Here is a 25,735-nt window from a genome sequence, read left to right as displayed (position 1 = left end):
ATAAATAATGCAGCTATTAGTTCATTTTACCTGGAAATAGTACCTGGAAATTAGCTCATATTACCTGGAAATTAACTTCTCAAATAAAAATATACATCACTGTATTCATTTTTAAAGAGAGAATTAACTAGATCTTTACTTATAATTGAGTTAAACTATCCTAAGACACTCATTTTGTGGAAAGCAAAATATTGAAATATGTGCTAGTATAGTTTTTGAGAACTTCATTGGGCTAGAAAAATAAAAAGAAACACAAGAAAAGGAAAGTGGAACCCAGAATTGTAGCTATAGGACTTTATAGTTACTTCATTTGTAGTGTTAAACTGCAAATATACATGGTGCTAATCTGTCCTCAAGTTTAATATAAAGTAGAAATAAAATAGGTCATGTAAAATTCATTACTTATAAATAATGCTCATTCTTTCTTATTTTAATGCTGTAAAAATTCTCCAAAATAAAGTGTAATATTTAATTAAAATATTTCAAATGACTAGATTGGAAATATATAAATTAATTGTGTGTCTGAAAAAAGAGTCTGGAAGAAAATCATACATACATAAAGGAGGACGTGGTTATAAAAGGTTAAAGCAGAGATAGTTAACTAAGTATTGGGAACCCTTCACAATCTTATTACCATTCCTGAAAGATAAGCATTAATATTAGCATTTCAGAGAAGGACCAAAGATGTAAAGTAGGTAGGCTTGGATTGGTGTCTGCCTAGTGGGGCAGGAAGGTAGGTGGAGAAAATTAAAGAATATTGAGAGAGTAGATCACTAAGGAGGCTTTGGAAAAAAAAACCCAACAGGGATGATACAGGGAGTTGGGGTGTTTTTTATAGATTATTCCAACTTTTAAAATAATGTGTATAGTTATGTCTAGGTGACCATGTTATAATATACGGTTGTGTCACAAACAATACTGTTCATTTTGCCAATTTGTGAAAGCCACAAACCATTGTCAAATGTTTCCCATTTGAAGATGATATGCACACAAAGAATTCATAAACAGACTCATTTGATAACCAGAAACACTAAGACCTTTTGATAATTGAACTGTCTCCACTTTAAGTCATTTTATAATAACTAACAAAACTAAAATAATATTTCTCTCTGAACTTCAGGTTATTTGTTGTATATAAGAAATATAACAAAATACATGAAGCTATTATCATACAAAGCATATTAGAGCTCATTTTAAAGTATCCTGCACAGTTAATCTCTGATTAAAATATAGTTTTTAAAGTTAATAAATACATAAAATAGTAACATTTAAAAATCTATATATAGTATACATAGATGATACTATTTAATATCTTGGTATTTCTTTAAGTATAAAAAATTAGAAAGCAGATTTGGAAACGTTCCAACAATTGTCACTCAAAGGTTAATATCTTAAATTCATTTGTAAGGGTGATACTAGTTTCAGATATGGTATATTGTGACTATAAATGGTCTGATAATGCTGTCTTATTATTCTCACAGGGACAGATTTTATGTAGTTCTTATATCTATAAATTTACTTAAAATAAGTATTCATTTTCTAACTCAATATGTACACAGAGGACTGATTAATAAATGTTCTTTTCCCTTTGGCATAAGATAATATTATTTTACTCTAAAGTATACATTGAGTATGTACTAAAAGTATAAAATATTACTTTATTTATTTGTATATTATTTTCTTGGAGGGTAAAATAAACTCTGATATTCACTCACAGCATAGAAAAAAATGAATGTATAACAAACACATACAAATGCAAAAGCAAACAAACATGAGTGTGAAAAGAAAATGAATATGAAAATTTTGAAAGTTATAAAGAATAAATACTGCATTCAAACATGACAGATATTGATTTTGAAACCAACTTTAGATTTCTAGTGGGAATCAAAATACACACACAAGAGTATGTGCGTCCTCATATATATACACATATATCACAGAAATACAAATATATGTGCACATACATATGTATGCATACTTGTGCATATAAATTAAAAGTATTGTAGAAATATGCCAAAAATTTAATCTCATCTGCCAGTTTGAATTAGTTGACAGTAGTTACCTTAAGTACCTTGTTCAAAAGGGATTCCAAACTTGGAATCTTTCAGAAAATAGGCGGTGATGAATTACTAATGTGTGTCATGGGCTGGAACAATATTTAATAATTAAATACTTTAAGTTGACATGCAACTTGGATTCTACACAATTTCCTTCTACTATACCAATAACAGATATAAGTAAATTTAATTTGCATCTATATATACATAGATAAATTTTAAATGGTTGTAGATGTCTTTATAAGCAATAATGAAATAATTGCTTATTTGTTTTAGTAGAAAATAAACAGAACAAAGAAATGAGCCACAGCAATTAACAAAAAAACAAACACAAACTTAAGACCTGGTACCTACAGGAACTCCACCAGGTGGAACCTATATGCAAATTAAACAATAAAAAATGTAAATATAAAAGATGACAAACATACATATGACATATAGTTGTACACAAGTAAACAACCAAAAAACATTTTCCAGTGCATTTAAAGTAGCAACTTTTTCCAAGATGTATTTTTTCTTAGTATTCTCAAACATAATAATATATATATGATAGCATGACAATATTTATAAAGTATACGTGTGTACATTATACTTTCAGTGTACATTGTATTAAATTTCAAAGATACCTTTAGTTTGAAACAATCAACACTTTATATTACAGGGGTGTGAATTGACATGGAAGTATAAGTGAATCATTGCTTTTCTACAAGCCATGGGTAACTTTTGTGATTATTATTCCCTGTTTCTTTTATAACCAAAATTCAATAATAAACTTTTAGTGGTTCTGCCATGGAAACAGCAGTGGTCTGAGACATGCCTCTTAAAACCCTTGCACATTACCTACTCCATCCATATTCCAAACTATTTTAAAGCTATGAGGTAAGAGTATTTGAAAAACATATAAATTTGATCATATAAATATATTTGTTTATGCATGTGTCAATATCCATATATCTATAGAAAGGGAACATTAGTACAAATACTTTTGACTATTTTTTTTCAGTTTCACCATGACCTTTAAGATTCCTTCTGACTCAATATCTACCCTGCTAGTAACACTACAAGTCACCAATCCCCGATTCTATTCCTAAAAACCTTGTCTTATATCCCACGGAATTTAAGGAACAAATACAACCTAATTTTTGAACAAATACATCCAAGTCTCTCCTTTTCTTGGCATTTGCCATGTGGCATAGCTGTTCTTGAAGCAATTCAAAAGAACCACCTCCTGTTGTGACAACTGCTCTTTTTATGCCTGATATTTAATTTTCATTTATTCTTAAATTCTTTATTCCTGTGCTGATTAATTTCACTAATTCTGACATTCAAATACAGTAAGAATTTACTATGTAGTAAAATTCTTGCCAGTGAACTAAAGGAGCCCTGATATTTTCTGGTGTTAATGTGGATCTTTAAATAACTGAGCAATAAACAGGTTTTACTTTAAAAATAAAGAATACTTGGCCAGGAGATGATTCAGAAGGACATAAATCTGTCTTCAAACATATTAATGACTATCCCACAGATTCACTCTGTGTGATGACAAATGAAAGATATAAAGAATAATGAATCAGTTACAAGAAGACTGGTTACAACTCAATGTGGTGAAGAGCTTTCCAGGAATTAGCTGTCCAGCCCCAGGATGGACATATTGTGAAAGAGTTAATTCAATATTGTTGTAATTTTTTATGGGTATGTTAGACATCCTCATTCTGCCTGAGTTTATTAGTTCATTAAGAATTATTACAACACACTGAGTTCTGAACCGTGTTAAATCTTCAGCATACAGAAATTATTAAGATCTAGGACCTATCCTCAATGGATTTAAATTCAGTGAGGGAGAAAGAAACATACAATGACACAAGCATTACATTAGAGAAAGGCAGCAAGGAGAGTCATACAACTCAACTGAGAATGCAGAGTCTGGAAAAGATTCTTGAATGAGGGGAGGCCTGAGCTGAATTCTCAACGCTGAGCATAAATTGTCTAAGCCAGCTTGTGTAATGGAAATGAAAGATTTCAAAACAAAGGTAATTAGATAAGAAGCCTGGCATAGCCAGGAAGCAATGAATGCCATTGTCAGTGTAATAGGTGAAGCAAGAAGTTTCAGGAAATGAGCCAGTATCAATGTTCAGGCTAAAGTAACAGGAAACCATGTACATGAGGATGAATTTTCTTCTTTAGGGAAATTAAAGTCATGAAAGTATATTAGGCAAAAGTGTCATATAGTCAGATTTGAGCTTTTGAACAAATCACTCTAGTAGATGAGTGAAAGATGGATTTGAGCAAGAAAAAATGGAGGCAAGGATCTCAGGAAGCAATTCTATGAAGAGACAAATAGCTTGGATGCTGCAAAGATGGAGTGAAGAAAAGGGAACCAAGAAATATTCAGAGGACAAAACTGGAGGAATCTGAAAATGTCTTAGTTGTGAGTAAACAAAAATCAAGGATGACTTCTGGGTTTCAAACCTGAGTGGTTTAATGAAGTGTTATATCAGTTCCTGAGGAATGTGTCTTAAGAGAACATTTTGCTTAGTTTACACAGTTGGATTAAACTATGTTTAATATTTTATGGAGTTATTTAAATTACAGATATGTAGAAGCTATATGTGATATAAAAATTTTGCCCCTAGGGTACTAGGTATACTTATTTGCTTTCTAGGCACTCACTGTAGATAAATTTAGAAAGAAGATAAGCCTTAATAATAAATAAAAATGGTCAGATACACATAGTTTAATTTCTTGGCATTTTTATAAAATCTATTAAACATGCCATGCTCTATATATATATATTGCATCATCTGAGGGAAATTTCCTCTCCATGTCCATCCCCACCCGTCCCAGGCCAAGGTAGCAATGATTGCAACCACAAGCCTTTTCGGATCACAGGTGATTGAATAAACTGGGGCAACTGTGAATGTGAGGTTCACAGTATTATGTAGCTTTCACACAGTAAAACCAAGACTCAAACCCAGTGCTGTCTAACTCCAAAGCATAAACTCCTAAGATCCAAAGTATGCTTCCCTACCCTTTCAAACAGAGCATCTGAAAGGCTAGTTAGAAGTGTAAGTCTCTAAGATTAGGAATCTAAGTAGCATTTCCCCGAAATTTTAGACCCGGAAGTTCTCCCCACCCCACCTCAGCAGTACCTTGTAAGTCTCACTGCCTTATAAAGTCCCTTAGAACATAATTTTAACATTTTTAATTTAAAGTGAATGGCAATCCAGAAAAGTAAGAATGTACATAAGCAAATGTAGGGCTTTGCATGTGACTATTAAATAATACAAATTAACCAAGCAAGTAAAAATACATAAATTTCACTACTATGGCACAATTACACTGCATTTTTTCTTCAGGATTTACTTTTTGCTAATCACTATGATTATGGTGTGACTTAAACTATTCAAAATTTTCAAACTGACTAGTCACTGCTTAAGGCATGATTAGGCATTCACATTTTTAAAAAAGGAAATAAAATTCCCACCAACATTTGTGGGATATTTCCAGAACTGCAAAATATATCGGCTGAGCCTATATAAAACTGGTTAAGGTGGCTCTGTGAAGTTCCTAGTGAGGATTCACCAAATAAAGACTTTCTGCCTGTGATTCATGTAACTGGACTTCAGGGATCTCTAAGTCCCCCGAATTAGGATGTGTAATTGTGTCTGTATACACACTGTTTCTAGGAAGACAGTCTATAATATTTATCATCTGTTATCATAGTCAGAGTATAGTCAGACTATATAAAGAGACAGCGGTTATCTAGCCTGGTGCTTAAATTAAAGGATGTTGCTTCCTACAGACCTTGGTTCAAGGTCCACTCCACCATTTACTAACTCTGTGATCATAGCAAGTCATTTATGATAGCTTCAATTTCCCCTTCTACAATATGGAAAATTGCATCTGTTATGTTTGCTGTGAGATTTAAGGATGTTAATAGAAGATAAAACATCTATATATTGTCTGGCAGGTACTGAGAACTTAATGACTGCTACCATTAAAACGTGATGAAATGAAATGAGAGATTAAGGACAAAAAAGGTGGGAAGAGAACAAAGGAAAGCAAAGGGAGATAGAGTAAAATAAAACATCTGGTGAGAAGTGGCGTGCACACAAGAGCTGTCAAGGTTTACAAAATTTTTTCAGAAAGAGGAAAAAAGAGTCTGAAAGTGCCCTCTTAATTTACTAAACTGATGGCAAAGCTCCGTGCAATAAGATTTTTGGGGATGTTCAAGAACTGCCATGTACAATTAGCAACAAGTGACTATATAAATTAATTAAATCAATCTAAAAGAAAATGTTAAGCTTATGCTTTCAGTCTAGTGACATCTCGAGTGCACTGTGGCCATATGTGGCCAGTAGCTGCTGTGCTGGACAGCAGAGCTGCAGAGCGCTCCCATCCACAGAGCGTAAGGCTGAAACAGGACTTCTAAAGTCACAGGGATCAAGTACGTAGTATGTTAAATAAGAGATGTGGGAAAATACTGTGGCAGGTCACTGAACCAAAAGAGGATCTTCAGGGAGTCATGTAGCTCTGGAGACCTCAAACCTAAAAATCAGGAACACAGCTGGACTCTCTGTGTTTGTCTGTCAAGCTTCATTTCTCCCACTAATGGTGGACTTTCTCCATGGTATCAGCCATCTTGGCTAAAATAGCTTCAGGTTCATTTCTGCTTCTTTAATACTTGATGCCAGAGTCTTCCAGCTCCATTGTTTTGTTTTGCTTTTCCCTTTTCAGTTCTTGGGAGGACTCTGACCTGGGATAGATTTTCCGACGACTCTTTGTATAGCAATCACGCTAGCTAAAGAAGTAAAATTCTCTGATCTTCCCAGCTTGGACCATTTCCCACTCACGTAGCTAGTGTCAGTACACAGAAACAGGACAGTGATGTGTGGAGTGGAGAAAGTGTGGGGCATCAGCATGGCCACTGGAAGAAGTGTAAGTGTGCCAGCTGCCCTGTTTTCTTTAATAACATACCATCAGAAAAGTCCCCCAAATCACACTCCAGGGCTGTCTTTATGACTTTTTATATTCATCAGGCAATGCCACCTTTTTTTCCTACCAGCAATTACATAAACAGTTTCAATCCTGATTAAAAAAGACTGCCCTGTTGGTGTATCAAACTATAAATAAACTATTCAATGTCTTCCTTATACTGAATAGTAAAATGAGAAAGAACAGTTGCTGAATTCAAACATGGTTTTACAATAATATCTTTGATATGGAATTAAATTACAACACTAAACTCTTATTTATACTGACATTGTTCTCTATTCGATAGGTCATGCAGCCATACCTTTGCAGTATTTCTGATTGCAAACAGGAATGTTCAGACATAAATATAACAACAGATGTCTTAACAAAACAAGAGCAAAATTTATATTTAACTTACATCTTCTATATCCTTGTCCAGAGCTACAATTCTTAGAGGGGTGGTCAAATTTAGACTGTCAGAAATAATTGCTCCCACTGGAGCAGATTCCAGGATATAGCCTTGATAACTGGGCATTGTGAAATATGGGCTCTGATTGTTTTCATCCAATATTTCAATATGTAGACTCGCAAATGCTGGAAGAGGATGACCATTGTCCTGTTCAGCCTAGAAAAGCAGAAAGAAAGTTAAAAAATTCTATGTTATAGTATCCTTTCGAAGTGCTATTTTTCATGCTACATTTGGGAATTCTCTTTTAAACTGATTATCATTACAGAAAGAAGAAATGCTTTAAAGTTAAAATACCCTTAAACAACACAAATGAAGAAATGGAAGCCAGAGAGGGTTCATCAATTTTTTGGTCTCCTGTCTTGAAACCCAGTGCAAATTTAAAAATAATAATAATAATAATCACAGTGATGAATTATTGAATCTGTTATTACATGTTGTTATATGAGATCACTGTGGTTCAGTACAGTTAGAAAATTGAGAAGTGAAGACATTTGAGTGAACTGCTGACAAAATTTTTAAATAAAACAAAAAATAACTCAAAGCATTATGCCTATTTTTGTCTCTTTCACATCTACTCATTCTACACTAATGATTAAATGTCCAAATAATTCAGAATTATATATGAAATTAATATGTTAAGAATACATTTGTTTCCCTTGGAACATCAATCTCAAAAGCATCATATAAAGGACAGAGATAACTTCAATGAAATATTTTTAGTAGCTGTGGAATTTCAAATATTATTTAACCAGAAATATTTTATTCAAGTAAAATTAACATTCACCTATTAGATATATGTTTATTTTCTTGCTTTTTTTTCTCCTTTTGGTTTAAAAATGATAACAATTTATATTTCCAGTCAATTTTTTTTAGGAAATCACCACATGGCCATGTTATAAATGGAGAAACACCGTTCCTTAACTTTATGTTTAAAAAGAAAAATACCTTACTATATAGCAATACAAAAAATTTACTTAAGGGAAGATTTCATCACAACTGATTTTCGGAAACTCTTCAAACTCTAGGAGAAATCATTGACATAAGCCAATAGTATACACACTTACTGAAATGGATTCAAAGTCCCTATCATATATTTTTATTATGTTTTCCTCATTGTTGCAGTTGTTGCATTTTGAAATCAACTCAAAGTAAGTTAGATACTTTATATTAAATTCTGGAATGCTTTCTGGATGCAATAGTGACATCTGATCATGAAAATTTATAAGTAGTTCAGATAGATATCTCTGTTCAATCCAGAGGCAAGAACTTGAACCTCTAAAAGAAAATTGTGCTCTTTCTTTTAATTATAATTTAGCATTTTCATCAATTAAGAGGGTAGAAAACAAAGCAAGTGATGTTTGGCAATACTGGTGAGTCAGCACTAAGAAAAATCACAATATATTTTCACTTCATATGATTGTAATAAAGATATTTTGAAATATTGATGTTAATTATGAATTTGAAAGTATGGTAATTAGTAAACTAATTGTGAAATAATGTCATATAAAGCATTGATAAACTACTTATCTTTATTTTTTAATATTTTGATTATTTTTATATATTAGATTTCTTTTGTAATGGTGTGTACTTTATTTCATGCATTTAAATTTTCCTTTGGAAGCAAATTGCCAAAGTGATCCACGGCACAAAATGTTTATGAACCTCTGTTCTGTGCTAAGGACAATACTGTGGGAATAATGGCAGCCATTTCTGGAATTACATATTCTTCTCCACACAGCACCATATGTGCTCCTGACATAATCAGTATGGAGAAGCTTGTTTTGCATCCAGGGGGTGTGATTAATTTGCTTGAGCCATGGATGTTCTAGGAATTCCCTGTGAGCCATACAGCAGGCTTTTTGGACACAACTGACCAGGGCAAGAGGTAGAGTCTATGACCAGAAAACATCGCTTTTACACTGGATGAGATAATTGGTCCATATGGGGTTCCAGCCCAATAACTCTGATCTGTAAGGAAGGAAGAGTTCATACACACAAGTTGTTCTGAACAGGATGTTTTTCTTTCCCTTTATTTTGTACCTAATAATTCCAAAGGTCATCATGTCATATACTGATAATGCTATGAACTCACAAAATTAATAATTTGCTCCTTTCCCTCAATATAGACACACAAATACCCAATTTATGGATGGTGAGGGGAGAACAGAAAGCATAATTTTAAAACAATGAAAGAAGACTGTGCTTTACATTTAGCCCATATGTTGTCAATTTTTACTTCCAGCTGTGAAGCCACAAAAAACATGCATTATCTGCAGGATGAAAACGAAGTGATCTAATGAAAAGAAAAATTGAGCACAAATTAGATCTATGAAGATGATCAAATTCCCCATAGCTTTAAAGATAACATGTATAAGCTCGCTTATTAATATGACTAATATTTCTGAGTTGCCAGAAATATTTTGTCCTATTTAAGGTAGCACAGGTAGCTTACCAGGTGTCTGTCTCTAATGTCCCCATTTTTAGCCCCCATGCTATTTTGCTTCTCCAAATGTGAAAACATATACTTTTGTGTTGATGAAGAAACAAAAAGGTTCATTTTATGTTCAAGGCCACACTGCATGAAAGAAACACACAGACTAGGGCTAGAGTCAGGTCTCCTGATTTATGAGAAGCTACACAGGGAAATGCACCACATGTTTCTCCAATTTAGAGAACGCAAATGAATATCTAAATGCAAGAGTGATGGGAGAAATTAGTGGCAGAAAAGAATATTAATAACATAGATACTACAGACTGAAAGTATGGGGCTTAAAACAAATTAATGCTATTAGACATTGCTCTTTTGTGAGCTCATGCAACAAGCCTTTCATCCAATCCTCTCATCTATACAATATAAATAGGAATTCTCAAAAATCTGACCTATTCTGTTCTTCTGTAACCACTAGTGAATGAGCACTATAACAAAGCAGGTCAAGTGAAACACATTGGCCTTTTTAAAAAATCATTTAATCTGTAAGATAACCTTACTTATATCTACAAATACTGTAGTTACAAGTTAAACATTCTATTTAAAACCCAGGTCTTGTTTGGAGAATTTCTGGGCATGAGTCTCATTTTCAGTAATGAGACCAAAGTAAAACTAAAGCCAAAAATCAGAGGTATAAAAATTACACTATGTAGTTAGTTTGGAGAACACTCATTGGAAGAGACAAACTATTCTGTTTTCAATATTAAAACAAGCAATATGATAGTCTCTTAGCTCCTTGCACTAGAGAACTGAGCACACAGAATAATTTTTTTCCTGCTGGCTTGGTGGCAAGCAATTTATCAAATTCCACAATCTCTAATGTGAACCATTACAAGTAGATAAAATAATGTAGGGGAAAAAAATAAAATGGGAAAGATTATCAAGACATTTAAATAAATTATAGGAAAGAAGAAATCATTTTTTTCCTAGAAAGTCAGGAATTATTTATTGTGTGTGGATATTACCTACTTTTTACATCCTACATGTTCATTTTTGTTTGCACTCATTCCTCACCAGTTTTCTTAAGCTCATTTCTGTCAGGTGTTTGCCTCCCCCACTCAAATACAGTGGTTCCCTTTGAAATCACCAGTGACTCCCACATTGCTAAAAGCAGTATTTCTTTTCAGCCCTTCTCTTATTTGACTTATTTTCAGCATTTGAAGCATTATTCACTAACTTGTCAAGGCAACATTTTATCTTGGTTTTCTTCTGATATTACTATCCATTTATTCTCATTCTCATTTGCTGGTTTCTCTGGTTTTTGCCCCAACTTCTTAAAGTGGGAATGGCCCTGACGTCAGTCTTCACGTCATCTCTTTTTCATACACACTTCCTTGATGATCTCATCTAACCTGCTGGCTTTAAAAATGTCAGTAACATAATGACTCCCAATTTGTATCTCCAACTTCAACCTCTCCTCTGAATTCCAGAACCTCTATTAGACTGTGTACTTAACAACACTTCTTGGATAGTTAATACCCATTTAAAATGTAATCTCTTCAAAAAGGGAAATTTAATCTCACATTCTCACAAACTTGCTCCTCAGGTTTTTCCTGTTTAATAGCAGCTCCATCACTCCAGGAGCTCAGGCCAACACCCCTGGAGCCACTGTTAGTCCTTGCTTCTTTTCACAACTCACATCTAATTTATGAGGAAATTGTATTGAACTATTACTTCAGAATATATGCAGTATCTAACTACTTCTCACCTCCTCCACTGCTACCATTCTGATCCCACCTACCATTATCTGTCACCCGGATTATTTTAACTTCAGCTTCTAACTTCACCAATAGCCCATCCCAATAATTGCCAGCCCAGCGTGTTTGCTAAACAATTGCCAGATCATGTCTCTTCTCTCATTAAAACCCTTCAAGGATTTCCAGTTTATCTCAGGCCCTACAGGATCGGATCTCTCTCTGCTTTTATCACACTACTCTCCTTTTCATTCACTCTGCTCTGTACCTTTTCTGGGCACCACACCCCTTGTTATCCTTTTTGGAAAAGCCTTCAATATATAAAGGACGATATTTCTCAAGGTGTAGTATTCTAGCTAAGATTCTTATTTACTTTCACAGGAGGCTGACTGAAAAACTGGCAGGTCTACCCAGCTACCCAAGATTCATTCAAATGCCTACATCCCTTTATTTCCGATTCTAAATTCAACTCTTAAGTAGACAATGAGAAGTATTTGCTTTGCAGAATTGCACTGTAGGGCTTAATTTATACTTCCATTCTCTCTTCGTGATTAGAAATTACATTCATTTAACATGTTTCCTCATCAAATTAGATTGTTAAAATATACTTAGTTAAGCTTTCAACCAATTTATTTATTGACTAGCATTAGCAATATTATTCTTTTGTAACTTTCAAAAAGCCAGGCCCTTAAACATGTTTGCCCATGGGGTCCAAACATGATTTACGTGGCCTTTTATTTGAAAGCAAAGTTTATAAAATCCAAAAATTTCCTCATACAAGGACAATACACTGTTATTGAGTTCCTTCGTAAGTGGGGAGTCTGGTTGTGGAACATATACCTCCTAAATTAGCAACAGTAAAAACAAAAAACAAAACAAAACTGGTGGGAAGTATCTAAAACTCAAGATTCAGATTACAAGTACAATACTTTAATCCAATTATATAAAACAGACAAAAGCAACCTATCCTGTTAGAATTATTTGGTGGGAGAATGATTGGGTGGGAATTCTTGGATGTGTATGAGGGGTAGGGGTAGTGCTTAGGAGAGGGGAGACACATTTGAGATGTTCCTAATATCATTTTTTATATATCTGGGCACTTGCAAATTTCATTCACTTGTACTTCTTGATGAAAACAAATCAAAATACACACTTTTCTGTATATAAGGAGTATTACAATAAAATGTTACTAAAAATAATGCTATAAACTTGCTCCCCAAAATGTGCACATAGGTCCCCTCCCAATCCCAGCACAGTAAACTAGTAAACTACTTTATGGCCACAAGTTTGCACTAACTACCTTATGTACACTTAAGTACAAATAACACAGTTTAATGAAGGCTGATCCAGGAAGGGACTTGAAAAACCAACACTATTAAGATACTTAAGCATTTCAGATGTCTGCCTCTTCAAATACATGCAATCATTAAAGGCAGACCCCCAAAGCAGACTCATTCTTCTGTACTTTTTCCACCAATGTTCTCAAACACTGGTTTCCAAAGCCCTGCTTCTTGTCTGATGCTGCAGTATCGCTTGAGGTAATTGTTAAGGCAGATTCCTGGGGGCTCAATCAGGGCTTTTTGCTATGCATTTACTTGTTTCCTTAATTATTACTTTAATTGTACCCTGCCTTACCAAGTTCCCAAATGATTTTAATATATGGTTAGCTCTCACACTTTGGTGCCTTGAAAAACATGTGTCCACCTTGATTCAGTGGGTGTAGCCTTGAAACCTTTTTTAAAAACAGGCATATCAATTAAAATTTTTAAAAAACAAGCATACTACATGTTCCCAAAATGTCTAATAAATAGCCTTTCGAGATTCAATTAGGACTGGCAGTTTGGCTTCTCTCACACAGTATTACAGGAAATCTGTTACTCTAAAAATAGCCTAGATGAGCATCTTACAGCAGAGCTGCTCTAGACTCATATGCAAGTAATTGTCACTCTTTTTCACCTTCAAGCAAAATTTCAAATTCAATTGGATCTGAGAGCTGTAAATGCAAGTGGAGGAACCTCACTTATGTAAGGGAGTTTTTGGTAGGATTCTGTTCAGTTCACTGGAGCGCTACAAGGGCTTTGGGGCAAAGCTCCAGGAACTGAAGGTTACATTTCCTTTCTAGGTATATACATTTTCTTCTGGAATGCCTTAGGGAGAGATGGCTGGGGCAAGCCTGTATTTCCTGGGTCAAAGATCATATTACTATTGCAACTAATTTATAATTAAAGGTAGGTGTATTTCCACTGCTTTTTTGACCCTTCTCATAAAATGATATTGCCTTAAAACCTACAGGAACTTCCTTTATTTAGATTTTAATATTCTAAAAATCAATGGATGTATAAAAGGTATAACAGATAGTCTATTTATGACAGTTACTAAAAATATTTGAGAAATTATGAAACTACACAAAAATTTTTCATAAAATACAGAGAACTCTTGTGTAATGATTTGTTTGTAATGTCATAAATAGAGCAAAAAAGTACATTTTGGTTGGAAATACATTTTCTTTTGACAAAAGTAAAAGATATTTTCACTAGGCAGAATATAGAGAACACACTTCCAAAAAGAGTTTGTAATATAGCAACAAAATAATATTGACATACTTCCAACCCAGGGGATATTTTTAATAAAGTGAAGTATATTTTGTCTTCACTTGAAGTAAGAATATGCCCATCATGTTTATAATGTATTATGGCGAATCCTTGTAGTTCCTGTTTAGTTTTCAATAATAAAAAAGTATTTTTCTTTACTTAGAGTTTGACATATGAACTGACACTAGAATGACTAAAGCAATGTGAATCATTTAATGAAGACATACCCAGTTGTTCTAGGGAAGACTGCAGATTGAGAAACTCCTGCTAATCACTAATATGTCAGGCTATTTGGTTTGTGTTTTAAAAATGAGAATCGTTTTAGCTATAAACAGCAAGGCTGGCCAAAGACAAATTTATGATAGTGATGAAGTAATAACTTTTTTCTGCAATGCTTCTAACTCAAGCTTTTCCCCCTTATTTTGCCCCTACTTTGGCTCTCCATCCAGCAAAGAACTATGCTGAGTTCTGGTCCCCAAAAGTTTTCTCTCAACCAGGTGAGAACCCCACTGAAGTGCCGTATGTGAATTGGGCAACTGTAATAGTCCATCCTGGGATATTTGGATTTCAAAAAATCATCAATAGCTGAAAAATTCAATCCCTAAGTGGGTTATTTTTCAGAGGCTGGAAGATAGTGAGAGTGGGAGTTTAATGTTTCTCCAATGTACCAGGTTGTCCTTGAGGGGGGAAAAAAAGGTGAGTAGACCTTCCAAGTTACATATCTATATTCCCTTTTAGTTTTAGTTCTTTCTGAAACAACCAAGGTGCTTATGAAGAAAGATTAGCTGGGAACAATCATGGAGAAGGGCTGAGGTGGTGTAGACATGTCTGGGTGTGTAGTTGGGAGGCAAGGCAAGGACTGTTCAGAAAGTGGCCTGGTTTGAACATTAGAGTATTTGGATTTGCTATTGTTCTCTTCCAATGACCTTTGCAGACAAGAGGACCTTGCCAAAATCAAGGTACCGTGATGAGAATGGATAAATGGCTTTTCTTTTTCCAAGTATTTGCACGTCACCTTGTGAAGAAGGAAAGAGGCCAAGCAAAATATCACCTTTGTGTGTCTTCTGTCCGCTTGCACATTTGGACGGCTTCTGTGCTCAACTGCTGTGTTCTATTGCTGTTGTGACTCACCCAGCTGGATGAGTGACAGCAAGAGATGAGAGGGCACAATACATTCTTTCCTTTCATTAATTCCCATAATTGGCACACTAGTCAATTTTTCAGCCCAGTACTTAGAATTTTTAGAAACGTGAACCAATAAAAAATAAAATGTTCTAAGATTCTTTTCGAGGAAATAAAAATAACATTTTGTGGCAATCTACTGAAATGGCACATAAAATTAAAATAAAAGATGAACATTTAGCAGATGTATCACATATGTCTATGGATTTCTGTAAGTGTATTATTCATTCACCCATGAAATGCGTGGAGGGCTGGCTATTTCATTACTACAAGACCTGATGCCTAAAATTTCTGTGGGATAATTATTTCCAAAATGAATAAAGGATTTCATTGTTAATGGACTCAAACTTCCTCACTTTAGAGATCTTGCTATTGGGGAGGAGGAAGAGAGCTTATTCTTTGCTGACCTGAATTAAGATTTTAGGGTATGTGTGTGTTTCATCCTTTCAACAGGAATCCATAAAACAAGGAAAGGAATATATGGCTAGAATATTTTCAGAATTACGAAGGTATGTCATCCATAGCATTTATCTTCTTTCTTGTGGCTGGATGACATCAGCTCTGATTTTTCTTTTTTCCTCCTCTTAACCCTGGTTCGCTGAAGGCCCCTGTGCAGTCTTCCCAAGGGAGTGTCCATGCCTTTTTTCTCTCCTCTTTATTTCTTTCTTTATTGATTAAACTGACTATATGCACACTATAGCAAAAAGTATAGTGACTTATGCTCCGCAATCTCCTTAGGAGATCTAATGAAGTTTGATACTCCTTTCATTTTCATGGGAGATGTCCTCCTTTTCATTTTGAGAAGCGATGACAGATGCTCTGTGCTTTGCTACTCTGTCTGTCTGCCCCTGACACCTGTGATCTTTCAAAATGTCAAAGTTCTCTGTTGGAAATTCGTGGAGGGGTAAATTGTCAAGTGGCTTGAAGGTAATATGGCGCAGCATGATATACATTGTTTTGTTTTTCTTTAACAATACTCTCCCGGGTTGTGAGGAGATGGGTAGGGTGCAAGGAAAAGGGGCTAAGGTTTGAGAGATCACTTGTGTGAGATGATGAGGACTAGAGAACTGCAGTGGGCATGGAGAATTCTGGAGACATTCAAGAAATATTCCGAAGCTTGTGGGTAGGATGGGAAAAATGCTTGGATGGGAACATATGGGAGCAGGCACCTAGCAGAAACTGGGAGCTCTTAGCTCGGGTGACTGACTAATTGTAATATTACTAATTAAAAGAGAAGCAAGAGTAGAAGCCTTGACATTTTTAAAGGATATATATAGAATTTGTTACATTCTTAATTTGACACAGTTGCATAATACTAGGAGTAGTTATCCAGCCAGCAATTGGAAATACGGTTGTAGAAATCAGAAGGGAAAAGAAGTTTAAAAATATAATTTCCATGCTTGTGATTTCCTCAAGGCAGAGCTTTCATACTTTTCTGTCTCTTCAACATCAAGCAAAATGTCAGGCACCTAACAAGCACTCAGAGAGGATTTGGCAAATGAAAAATGCACAAATATCATACGCCTTCAAACAGTGGACATGAGTTTTCCATTGACTCCCTGTGAAGTAAAGCATAACTGATATTATTATTAAAACAGAAGCCAAACATTTTCTAGGGTCACAGCATTAGAGATTCACGTGTACAGTCAAGGGTAGTAGTAGCTGTTCTCTTAAGCACCAATTATTTCTCAGATGCTCTTGTCCTGTGATTCCAAATTTTAAAAGCAAAGTAACTTGCCAGGAGAACACGCATATCAGAATTAATATTTAAGTTCATCAGTTTCAATTCTGTGGCTCATTTTTTGTGTCAAAATATATCTTTTCTTCAGCAGGAGTTTCGTTTTGTTTTTTAAGTACAGTCATAAATAGCTTTGAACTGTGCCTTAACATAGATCTGGCCTTTTTTCCAGGGATTGATCTGAGTTCACTGTATTCTTACTCTGGACAGAGACATAAGATAAAATTGTATCAAACACATACATTTTCAAATGTATGTATTTAAATACAGTGAAGATCTAGGTGCCCAAATCCAACAGACTTAAAAGATCCGCTGTGCCAAGGAGAAAACCAAAACATCAATTATTTGAGCACCTTCTATGCATTATACATGGATAAAAGTAGGGCTTGGGCCACAATGTAAAGAAATATATTAGAGTCTTCCCTGTAAAGGTCAACAAAAAATGCAGAGGCACATTCAGCATAGAGTGATTAGGGCCACCTAGGTGATAGCAGGATGCTGGGGGGGGCTTGCCTTTCTAGAGGGATTGTCTGAAGCATCACTGAAGCATTGGTGTGAATTAGACTTTTGACAAGAAAAGAAAGGAATGATTCAGGAAAGGAATGGCATCTGTGAATTCTTGGAGGCTAGAAAGAACACAATGAATTTAGGGCACTGCAAGGGTTCAGGATTGCATGAACAGTGAGTGTGCAGGGGTAGACAGTTTAGGATTACTATGCCCTTGATGTGCAAGGAAAGGAAATTAAGGGTTAACCTGTTACTCAGTGTACTGGGGTCACTGAATAACAGCATGAAAATCAGAGAGCCCATGATACAATATGTCTGCAATATCATTGTGATCTTTGCTAATAGTTGCTAATTCAAGAGATTCAGATTTTTTTAAAAATCACAGTAATGTTTGAGCAACAGAGAAACAGTGAGTTATTAATAATTTATCCATTTAATTTTTTTGTTAGGTCCCCAGAATATAAATATATCAACTAATAATATATATATATATATATTTAATGCTGTACTTATAATAATGAAGGTGAATTTTCTGGGCTTTGTGATAGACTGTGCATGAACCAATTCACTATCATCTAGGCACAAAAATGTGCTTTCATATTTCCATCTCATTGTTTGCTTTATAAGTATGGTGATCACATAACTTTTCATCCAAACTGGGACATTTATGACAGTCAAAGAGGTATGAATAATTATATAAGGACAACAGGTCCTTGGACAAACCAAATGTATAATTCTTATTCAAAATGTTTATTTCATTTTAGATGTGCTTAAATGATTACAATTATTTAAAATTTGGGCTAGAGTTTTTAAATGGAACATCCTTTCCTCTTTTAGTTGGATAGGTTTTAATTTTTCAGTATTTTAAAGTCGGTGAACTACTCCATTTTGTCTTCCCAGTTCACCTTTACATTTTATTTTTGCCAGTATACTGAATAAATAGCTGGCTGAAATAGATAAAATGAACATGATAAGTCTCTATTCATGATGCTCACCTGCTGTTAATACATACATAGCTTTTTAAAAAAGACTTCTTCACCAAAGTCTAGAAGAAAATACTTCGTTTTATTTTATTTTTCCTAGCTTCCAAAACAGAAACTAGGATCAAGTCCAGTATAAACTTTTATGGCCAATGAAAAATGAAGTATTATTAAAATAAGAAAAAGAGAAGAAGTAGAAATACTTACTACAGAGGAGAACTGCCAGATTGTAGCATTTCAATGAATCCTTATACAAAGCCACAATATTCAGCTATTATTCACGCAGGTGGCACATTATTATTCTTACAGATTGATACCTTTGCTTATTGTTCCCTTGCCTGCACACACAATACAGTAATTTGGATCTAATAATGTCCATAAAAATTTTCACTAATAATATAAAGTGTTATTGAAACATTAAAACAAATTTTCTGTGGCCTGTTCTGATTTTTTGTTTTTATAATGGATGGACTGATTCTCACTGTATTGGGGTACACCAGGACAGCTCACTTTGACAATAAAGGAAAAATAATTGATTTCAGGTTTCCAGTGAGGTAGCTTGAAAACAGTGCTTTGTCAAGTGTCTTATTTCCTACAGAGTGCTGCACCGCAGGGCTCTGAATAGAGTGGTAGCAGACAATGTGTACGTTATTTTTGAGTTTTATATAGTCCTATGATAATAAAAATAAGATAACCAATGCAAGAAGATAAATCTCATGTATGACCATTTTATACAAATGGTAAATGATTTCCTTCCTTTGTTGAATGACTCCCAAACCCCTACTGAGTGAAATCCAAGGAAATTGCATGCATAGAAGGCTGTCTCCCTGGTCTGGCTCTATATGTCATTTCCCCATTAACTGCTTGTAGCCTGCTACATCATGCCTCCAGGTTTTTAATTTTGCTCTTGCTTATGTTCAAACACATTTCCCATTTTTATGCATTGGCCAAATCCTTTCCATATAGCAACATTTAGTTTGGGGTGCTCTCCAGAAAATCTTCCCTGAGTCCCCAGGTTGATTTAAATGTCCCTATTCTGTGTTCCATCAGCACTGTTTACATGTCTTCCTATCAGCAGTTGATGCGTTTTTACTGGATATATTGGCTTATCAAACTCTTTCCCCTTCTAGATTACAAATACTTCAAGAAGAAAGGATCAGCAAATAAACACAGGCTTTGACATGTATAACTGGTGCTAACAAAATATGCTATAATTTAAGCTAAAATTAAATGTGCGCATATTATTGTTTGCAGTTGGTTTGACAGATAGTTATACCAGACAAACATTTCTAAGCAACTGAATCTTGGCACAGTGAAAAGAGTATGGCTTTAACCTAGATAAATCTAAATTTGAATCTCCATTCTGTTGCTTATTAGATGTGATTCTGAGCCAGTCACTTACCCTATCTGAGCTTCAGTTTCCACATTGCTACCAATGAGCATACTACTAAGGTTGTGGCTATAATTGGGTGACAAAAATGTACATAAACACCTTTACAATGTTCCTGCTCAGCAAGCTTCCTTACCTTACCTCCTTTCCCTCTAACACTTTTATGTTTAAAAAAAATGCCATAGGGCTGCATTTCTGCAGCTATTTTTTGTATATGTTGATATGAAAAAGTCATACAACACATGGTAGACCTCCTCTGTGGCCTGATTACATCTGTTCCTTTACTCAGAATGCCTTTCCCCCAGTCCTGGTAAATTCCTATTCTTCCTTCATTGTGCAGCTCATATCTTACCTTCTCAATTCAGTCTATCAGAATTAACTGACAGATCATCTTGGATTCCACAGCACTCTATAAATGATTTTATTAAAATAAATGAGATATTATTAAACCAAAATTGTAATGCCAAATGGAGTCCCATAGCTTTGAAAATTTTTCTAGTCTAGGATTATCTTTCAAAATAAAGAAAATAAAGAAACAAACATTAAAAGACTTTGTGGGCAAACAAGATTTTTATCTTTTTATGTCAGAAAGAATATTTTAAAAATAAAAATATAAATCCATGCACATTTTAAATACATTCATTGGTTAAGCTATTGTCATTGAAAATTAATTTCTTTAATTAAAAAATGTTAGATGAAATAAAGTATGTAGAATTTGACTACAACGTTTATTACATACAAAAATGTTAAGTACTTGAATCACATCTTAATATAAAAAGTTAAGAGTAACACCATGTATTAAAACTGCTGCACTTCAGTTTTTAAGTGAAAAATTGTCTAATTGCTATCCAAATTAATTTTAATTTTTGAAACATGAAAGTGCCTACAGTAGTCTGTCTCTACAGGTTTCTCTGATTAGCAGTTTATAAGCACAAGGAAATAAGAAATTAGTTTAATTTACCTTTATAACCAAATCAAATTTCTGGTGAAAGTCTCTGTTTACTGGCTCCAGGAGACTCAGTTCTGCAGTCCTAGGATGCATATGGAAAAATTGTGGGTAATCCTCAGGAGTCCCTGAAAGACATTAAGATTTCAGCACATAATTGAGAACAATAAGTAATAAGTGTATCTGTTATATCTATTTCCCTTCATTAACTAAGGAACAAAATCACAATTTCATTAGTTCATTAGTATATTGTTTCAAAATTATGCAGTCTAGAGAAAGCAGATACAATGTAGTATATAATTAATTAGCTTATAAGTAAGAAGATGGAAAATATTTCTTGTATGGATGATTTTCCAAATATCTTTTATTAAGAGAGCTCTTTAATTAATTTGAAACTTCATCACATGAAAAGAGATATTAAATATAGGGAGAGCAAATTTTGAATTATAAAACTGTATTTTAATGATGCATAAATCTTAACTATAGCTTGCATGGTCTTTCAACATATCTTCTAATAAATAATGGGTAATAATTTGTACCAAATATGAAGATGCTTAGAAATGAAAATGAACATATTCTGTTCCAGTTGGGCAAATATTTTCCTTAAGATAAGTATCCATCCAATTTCGTCAATTATATTAAACAAAAACATCTTCTAATACTCTTAATGTCTATAGAGGTTATTTCTTAAATGTAGGCATTTTAGTGAGTTGAAATACATTTCTTCTTGCAGAAATTTCATTCAATTGTTTCATCCTTTTTTCCAAAGTGAAGGTAAAGTAGAAGTCAAATTATATAACTGCATCTGACAAATATATATATGCATCTGACAAAACAATTTCCATAAGAATAATACAACATAGCTTCCAATTATTGAAGCCTACTCTGCTAAATGTATTATATAAGTAATCAAAAACCCTGTAAGTCATTCCCACTTTACAGAAGAGAACTCAGGAGCTATGAAATATTAAATAACTTGTCCAAGGTCAAATAGATAATGTAAGAGCTTGCATTCAAATCCAGGTATATTTCATTATAAATGCTTTATAATATTTATTTCTGAAAGATCAATAATAAGGTCCTCTCTTTCATTCTAGTGTTAGTAATGTTTCCCTTTCTTAGTCATGGTCAGTATAGCTAGAGGTTTGTCAATTTTCTTGTACCTTTCAAAGAACTAATATTTATAGTTTCATTGATTTTCTTTTTTGTTTTTCTAGTCTCTGCTTCATTAATTTCCACTCTAGTCTTTATTATTTCTATCCTTATGCTTTCTTTGCTTTAGTTTGCTCATCCTTTTCCAGTGTCTTACTGTGAACAATTACATATTAGAGATCTTCTTTTCAGTCTGCTTATAATTTTACTGAGGATCACTTCCCAGGGAAACATTGCCTCATTACTTTTACATTCTTTCTTTGTGTCATTTGATAATTTGATTGGGATGTGTCTAAGTGTGGATTTCTCTCAGCCTACCCTTTTTAGGAGTTCGTTGAGTTTTTTTATGTTAGATTGATACCCTCAAACTTAGGAAGGTTTTGTATTTATTCATACAGTCTTTCTGACTTTTTCTCTACTTTGGGACTCCTGTTATGTATATATTGACATACAGAATGGTATCCTACAGACCTCTGAGGTTCTCTTCACTTTTCTTCACTTTCTTTTCTTTCTCCCACTCATATTTGATCCTCAAGTGACTTCTCTTGTTAATCCTTTCTTCTCCCTGCTTGAATTTTCTATTGATTTCTGCTAGTGAATTTTTAATTTCAGTTGTTGAACTTTTCAATTACAAAATTTCTATTTGGTTCTTTTTGATACTTTCTGCCTCTTTGTTGATTTTCTGTTTGGAGAAATATCATTCTGATATTTCAATTTAATTCTTTACACATGATTTCCTTTAGTGCTTTGAAAATATTATAAATAGTCCATTGAAAGTCTTTGTCTAGTAAATCCAATGTCTGGGCTTCCTCAGGAACTTTATCTGTTGATTTCTTTACCCTCTGTATCAGCTATTTTTTTCTTGTCTCTTGCCAGTCTCATAATTTTTGTTAAAAAATGGACATTTAAAATAGTATAATGTTATAATCAGATTGCTGAAGTTGTTGCTTGTTTTAGGTGTGTTCTTTTGTTTTCTAACTTTTCTGAACTAGTACTCTAAAGTCTGTATTTGTCATGTGTGGCCACTGAAATCAGTACTTACTTTAGTGGCTAAGGATAGGACCAAAATTTTTTACACAGTTGGAAGCAATAAATCTTTTAGTCCCTGTTGAGGAGCACTTTGTGCACATTGTATCACATCTCTAGTCTTCAACTCTATTTTTTACAGCTTTGCCTTAGCTTTCACTTGATGCTTTTGCAGAACTCAAGGTCAACTGTTGATGTTTAAGCCTTCTCGGGTGTTTTCTGAAAATACACACAGCACCATTCTTCTTATCCTTCTAGATTCCTAGAAATATGTCAAAGCATTTTTGAGATCTATAGACATGATTCCCTAGCTTTCTTTTTAAGCTTTTGGTTAGCCTATTGCTTGTCCCAACTGTTATCTATTGCTTTAGGCAGCAACAAAGTCAGAACACCTGACTGTAATTGTAATTGTGAATGAGACATTAAAAGAACTCTAGCTTTGTTCTGCCCCATCCAAAAGTCTGTCCAGCTGCCCTGGGAATGCAGGTTGTTATTTTTAATGCTACTGCTGAACTAAAGGGCAGGCAATAGGACTCAGGCAAGTGAAAAGTCTCACAGAGGTAAAAATCATAATTATTAGCAAGATTTGGCTATTTTTCTTCAATAAATGCTCTCTGGATTTCTGTACCCTTGATTAATTCTGAAATTAATAATCCAGAATTGATTTTAATTTTTTTTAAACCAATTTTTCATTACTTTTATGGAAGGGTAAATTTTCAGAGGTCGTCACTTGACTATTTTCAATGATTGTACCTGAGATATGTATTTAAATTACTAAAACTTTTATCTATCTTATATCCACTGTGATTTTTATTATACTGTGTATAACAACCTTGAGAGACTTCCTTAAAGCTATAACTCAGTGTGTGAAATCATGAATACCCAAACAATAGTGATGTAGTGCATCTAAATTTATGTCTATTTTATGGAAAACTTTAGTTCACCAAAAATTCCTATTTTGTTCTTGTCAGTTGAGATTTTATTGTGATTTTTTTCCCCTGCAGTACATACTCCAAATTAAGCCAAAATTTCATCCTTCTATTAGTTAGACATGGGAAGGAATATTGGTTGGGCAGACTACCAGAGTTCTGCCTACCACCCCCACCCCAAATTCACCACATTTTGGGATAAAAAATTTTCCACTCAAGTCAGGAGACAATTTTGAGTTTTTGACTCTGCTCATATTCTGAGTACCTTTGATTCAGATTATCCCTGCCAATCTCAGTCCCCACAGATATAATGGTAACAATTTTCTGCAAAGAAAGCCAACGGGTCACACCACAGGAAATCATGGATCAAGGTGACAAAGGGTTGGCTCAGGTTGCTGTGGGTGATCAGTAGCAGCAGCAATAATTCCACCATTACTGATAGTGGTGCAAGGTCTAGTCTAGTGAAGGGATTGGCAACAGTGCTTGGATGGCCTTTTCACAGCCATCAGAATCCATATCCTCACATCTAGTAAACAGACTATCCGCAGTGTGTGAGAGCAGAAGAGTTCTCCTCGTGGTAACTGAGAAAGCTAGATCTCAGGAATATACACATTCAGAATTCTTTGGATGGACTTAAGGAAAATTAGGAATTATGGCAAAGCAAAATCAGAGCCATGGAAATCCTATTTGTGTGTGTGTGTTTCTATTCTAATCTGGTCTTGTATGACTTAGGAAACATGTTTTATTTTTCTTCCTAATGATAACAGTTATCACCTTTTTTTGAGCACTAACTTTTTCCAGGTACTATCACATATTTTGATCTAATACACATCACGCGTATTAGATCAAATCCTCAAAACACTTCTGTAGAAAAGTGTATTCTGATCAACACTATTTTAAAGAGAAGGCACTAATTTGCCTAACATTATATGATCAGTAACTGTTAAAAGTTAGGATTTGAACACGGGTAGTGCTATTTCAGAGGCTATGCTCACAACCCTTTAATTTCCTGCCTTCTAAAATGTAAATACTATGAAACAATATCATTTTATTTAACTTAGCTGTGAAAGCGAAGTTAATGTTAGGAGTTACATCTATTGTTTCAGACAATCCATCTTCCTAAAATAGGATGCTAATGGAATTTAACATCATGTCATTTTTCTGTTCTAACTACTGCATTGGCTCATTTCACTCAGAGTAAAAGACAAAGTGGGACAGTTAGTATACAAGACTTTATATTCTCTGCTCCCCTATTATTTCTTTATTTCTCACATCCTCTTTCTACTTGCCCATCACTCACTCCATTCTATCCTATTGGCCTCTTTGATGCCTCTGAAACCCACCAAGCATGCTCCGGGTTTTATCTCTGCCTAGAAATTCTTCCCCCAGATATCAACATGGCTAACTCCTTCAACTTCTGTAAGACTTTGCTCAAATATCAGCTTTTTATTAAGGCAGAGCCTGACCACCGTATTTAACACTGCAATTTACATTGTAACACCTTTTGTATTTTCAATCCCATTCACTCAGCTCTATTTTTCCCAAAGGGCTGACCACCATCTGTATTTTGCAATAAATATATTTTTATTATATTAATTGTCTACTGCCTATC

The 25,735-nt window shown here is 34.2% G+C and overlaps 1 protein-coding gene across 4 annotated transcripts in view; it reads right to left on the bottom strand.

The window, feature by feature from the left end:
* The window catches only part of PCDH15 (protocadherin related 15), a 1,663,341-nt gene that overhangs the window by 335,388 nt on the left and 1,302,218 nt on the right, over window positions 1-25,735 (bottom strand). For all 4 annotated transcript variants that reach the window (XM_073241042.1, XM_073241040.1, XM_073241039.1 and 1 more), the window contains 2 exons: window positions 21,032-21,144; window positions 7,450-7,656 (listed from right to left, as the gene is read on the bottom strand). In XM_073241042.1, the coding sequence (XP_073097143.1) occupies window positions 7,450-7,656; window positions 21,032-21,144 (320 nt within the window). The remainder of the gene's footprint in view (window positions 1-7,449; window positions 7,657-21,031; window positions 21,145-25,735) is intronic.

The sequence above is a fragment of the Manis javanica genome, chromosome 7, assembly GCF_040802235.1.
Source record: "Manis javanica isolate MJ-LG chromosome 7, MJ_LKY, whole genome shotgun sequence".
Taxonomy (NCBI): Eukaryota; Metazoa; Chordata; class Mammalia; order Pholidota; family Manidae; genus Manis; species Manis javanica.
This window is presented reverse-complemented; position numbering and strand designations above follow the sequence as displayed.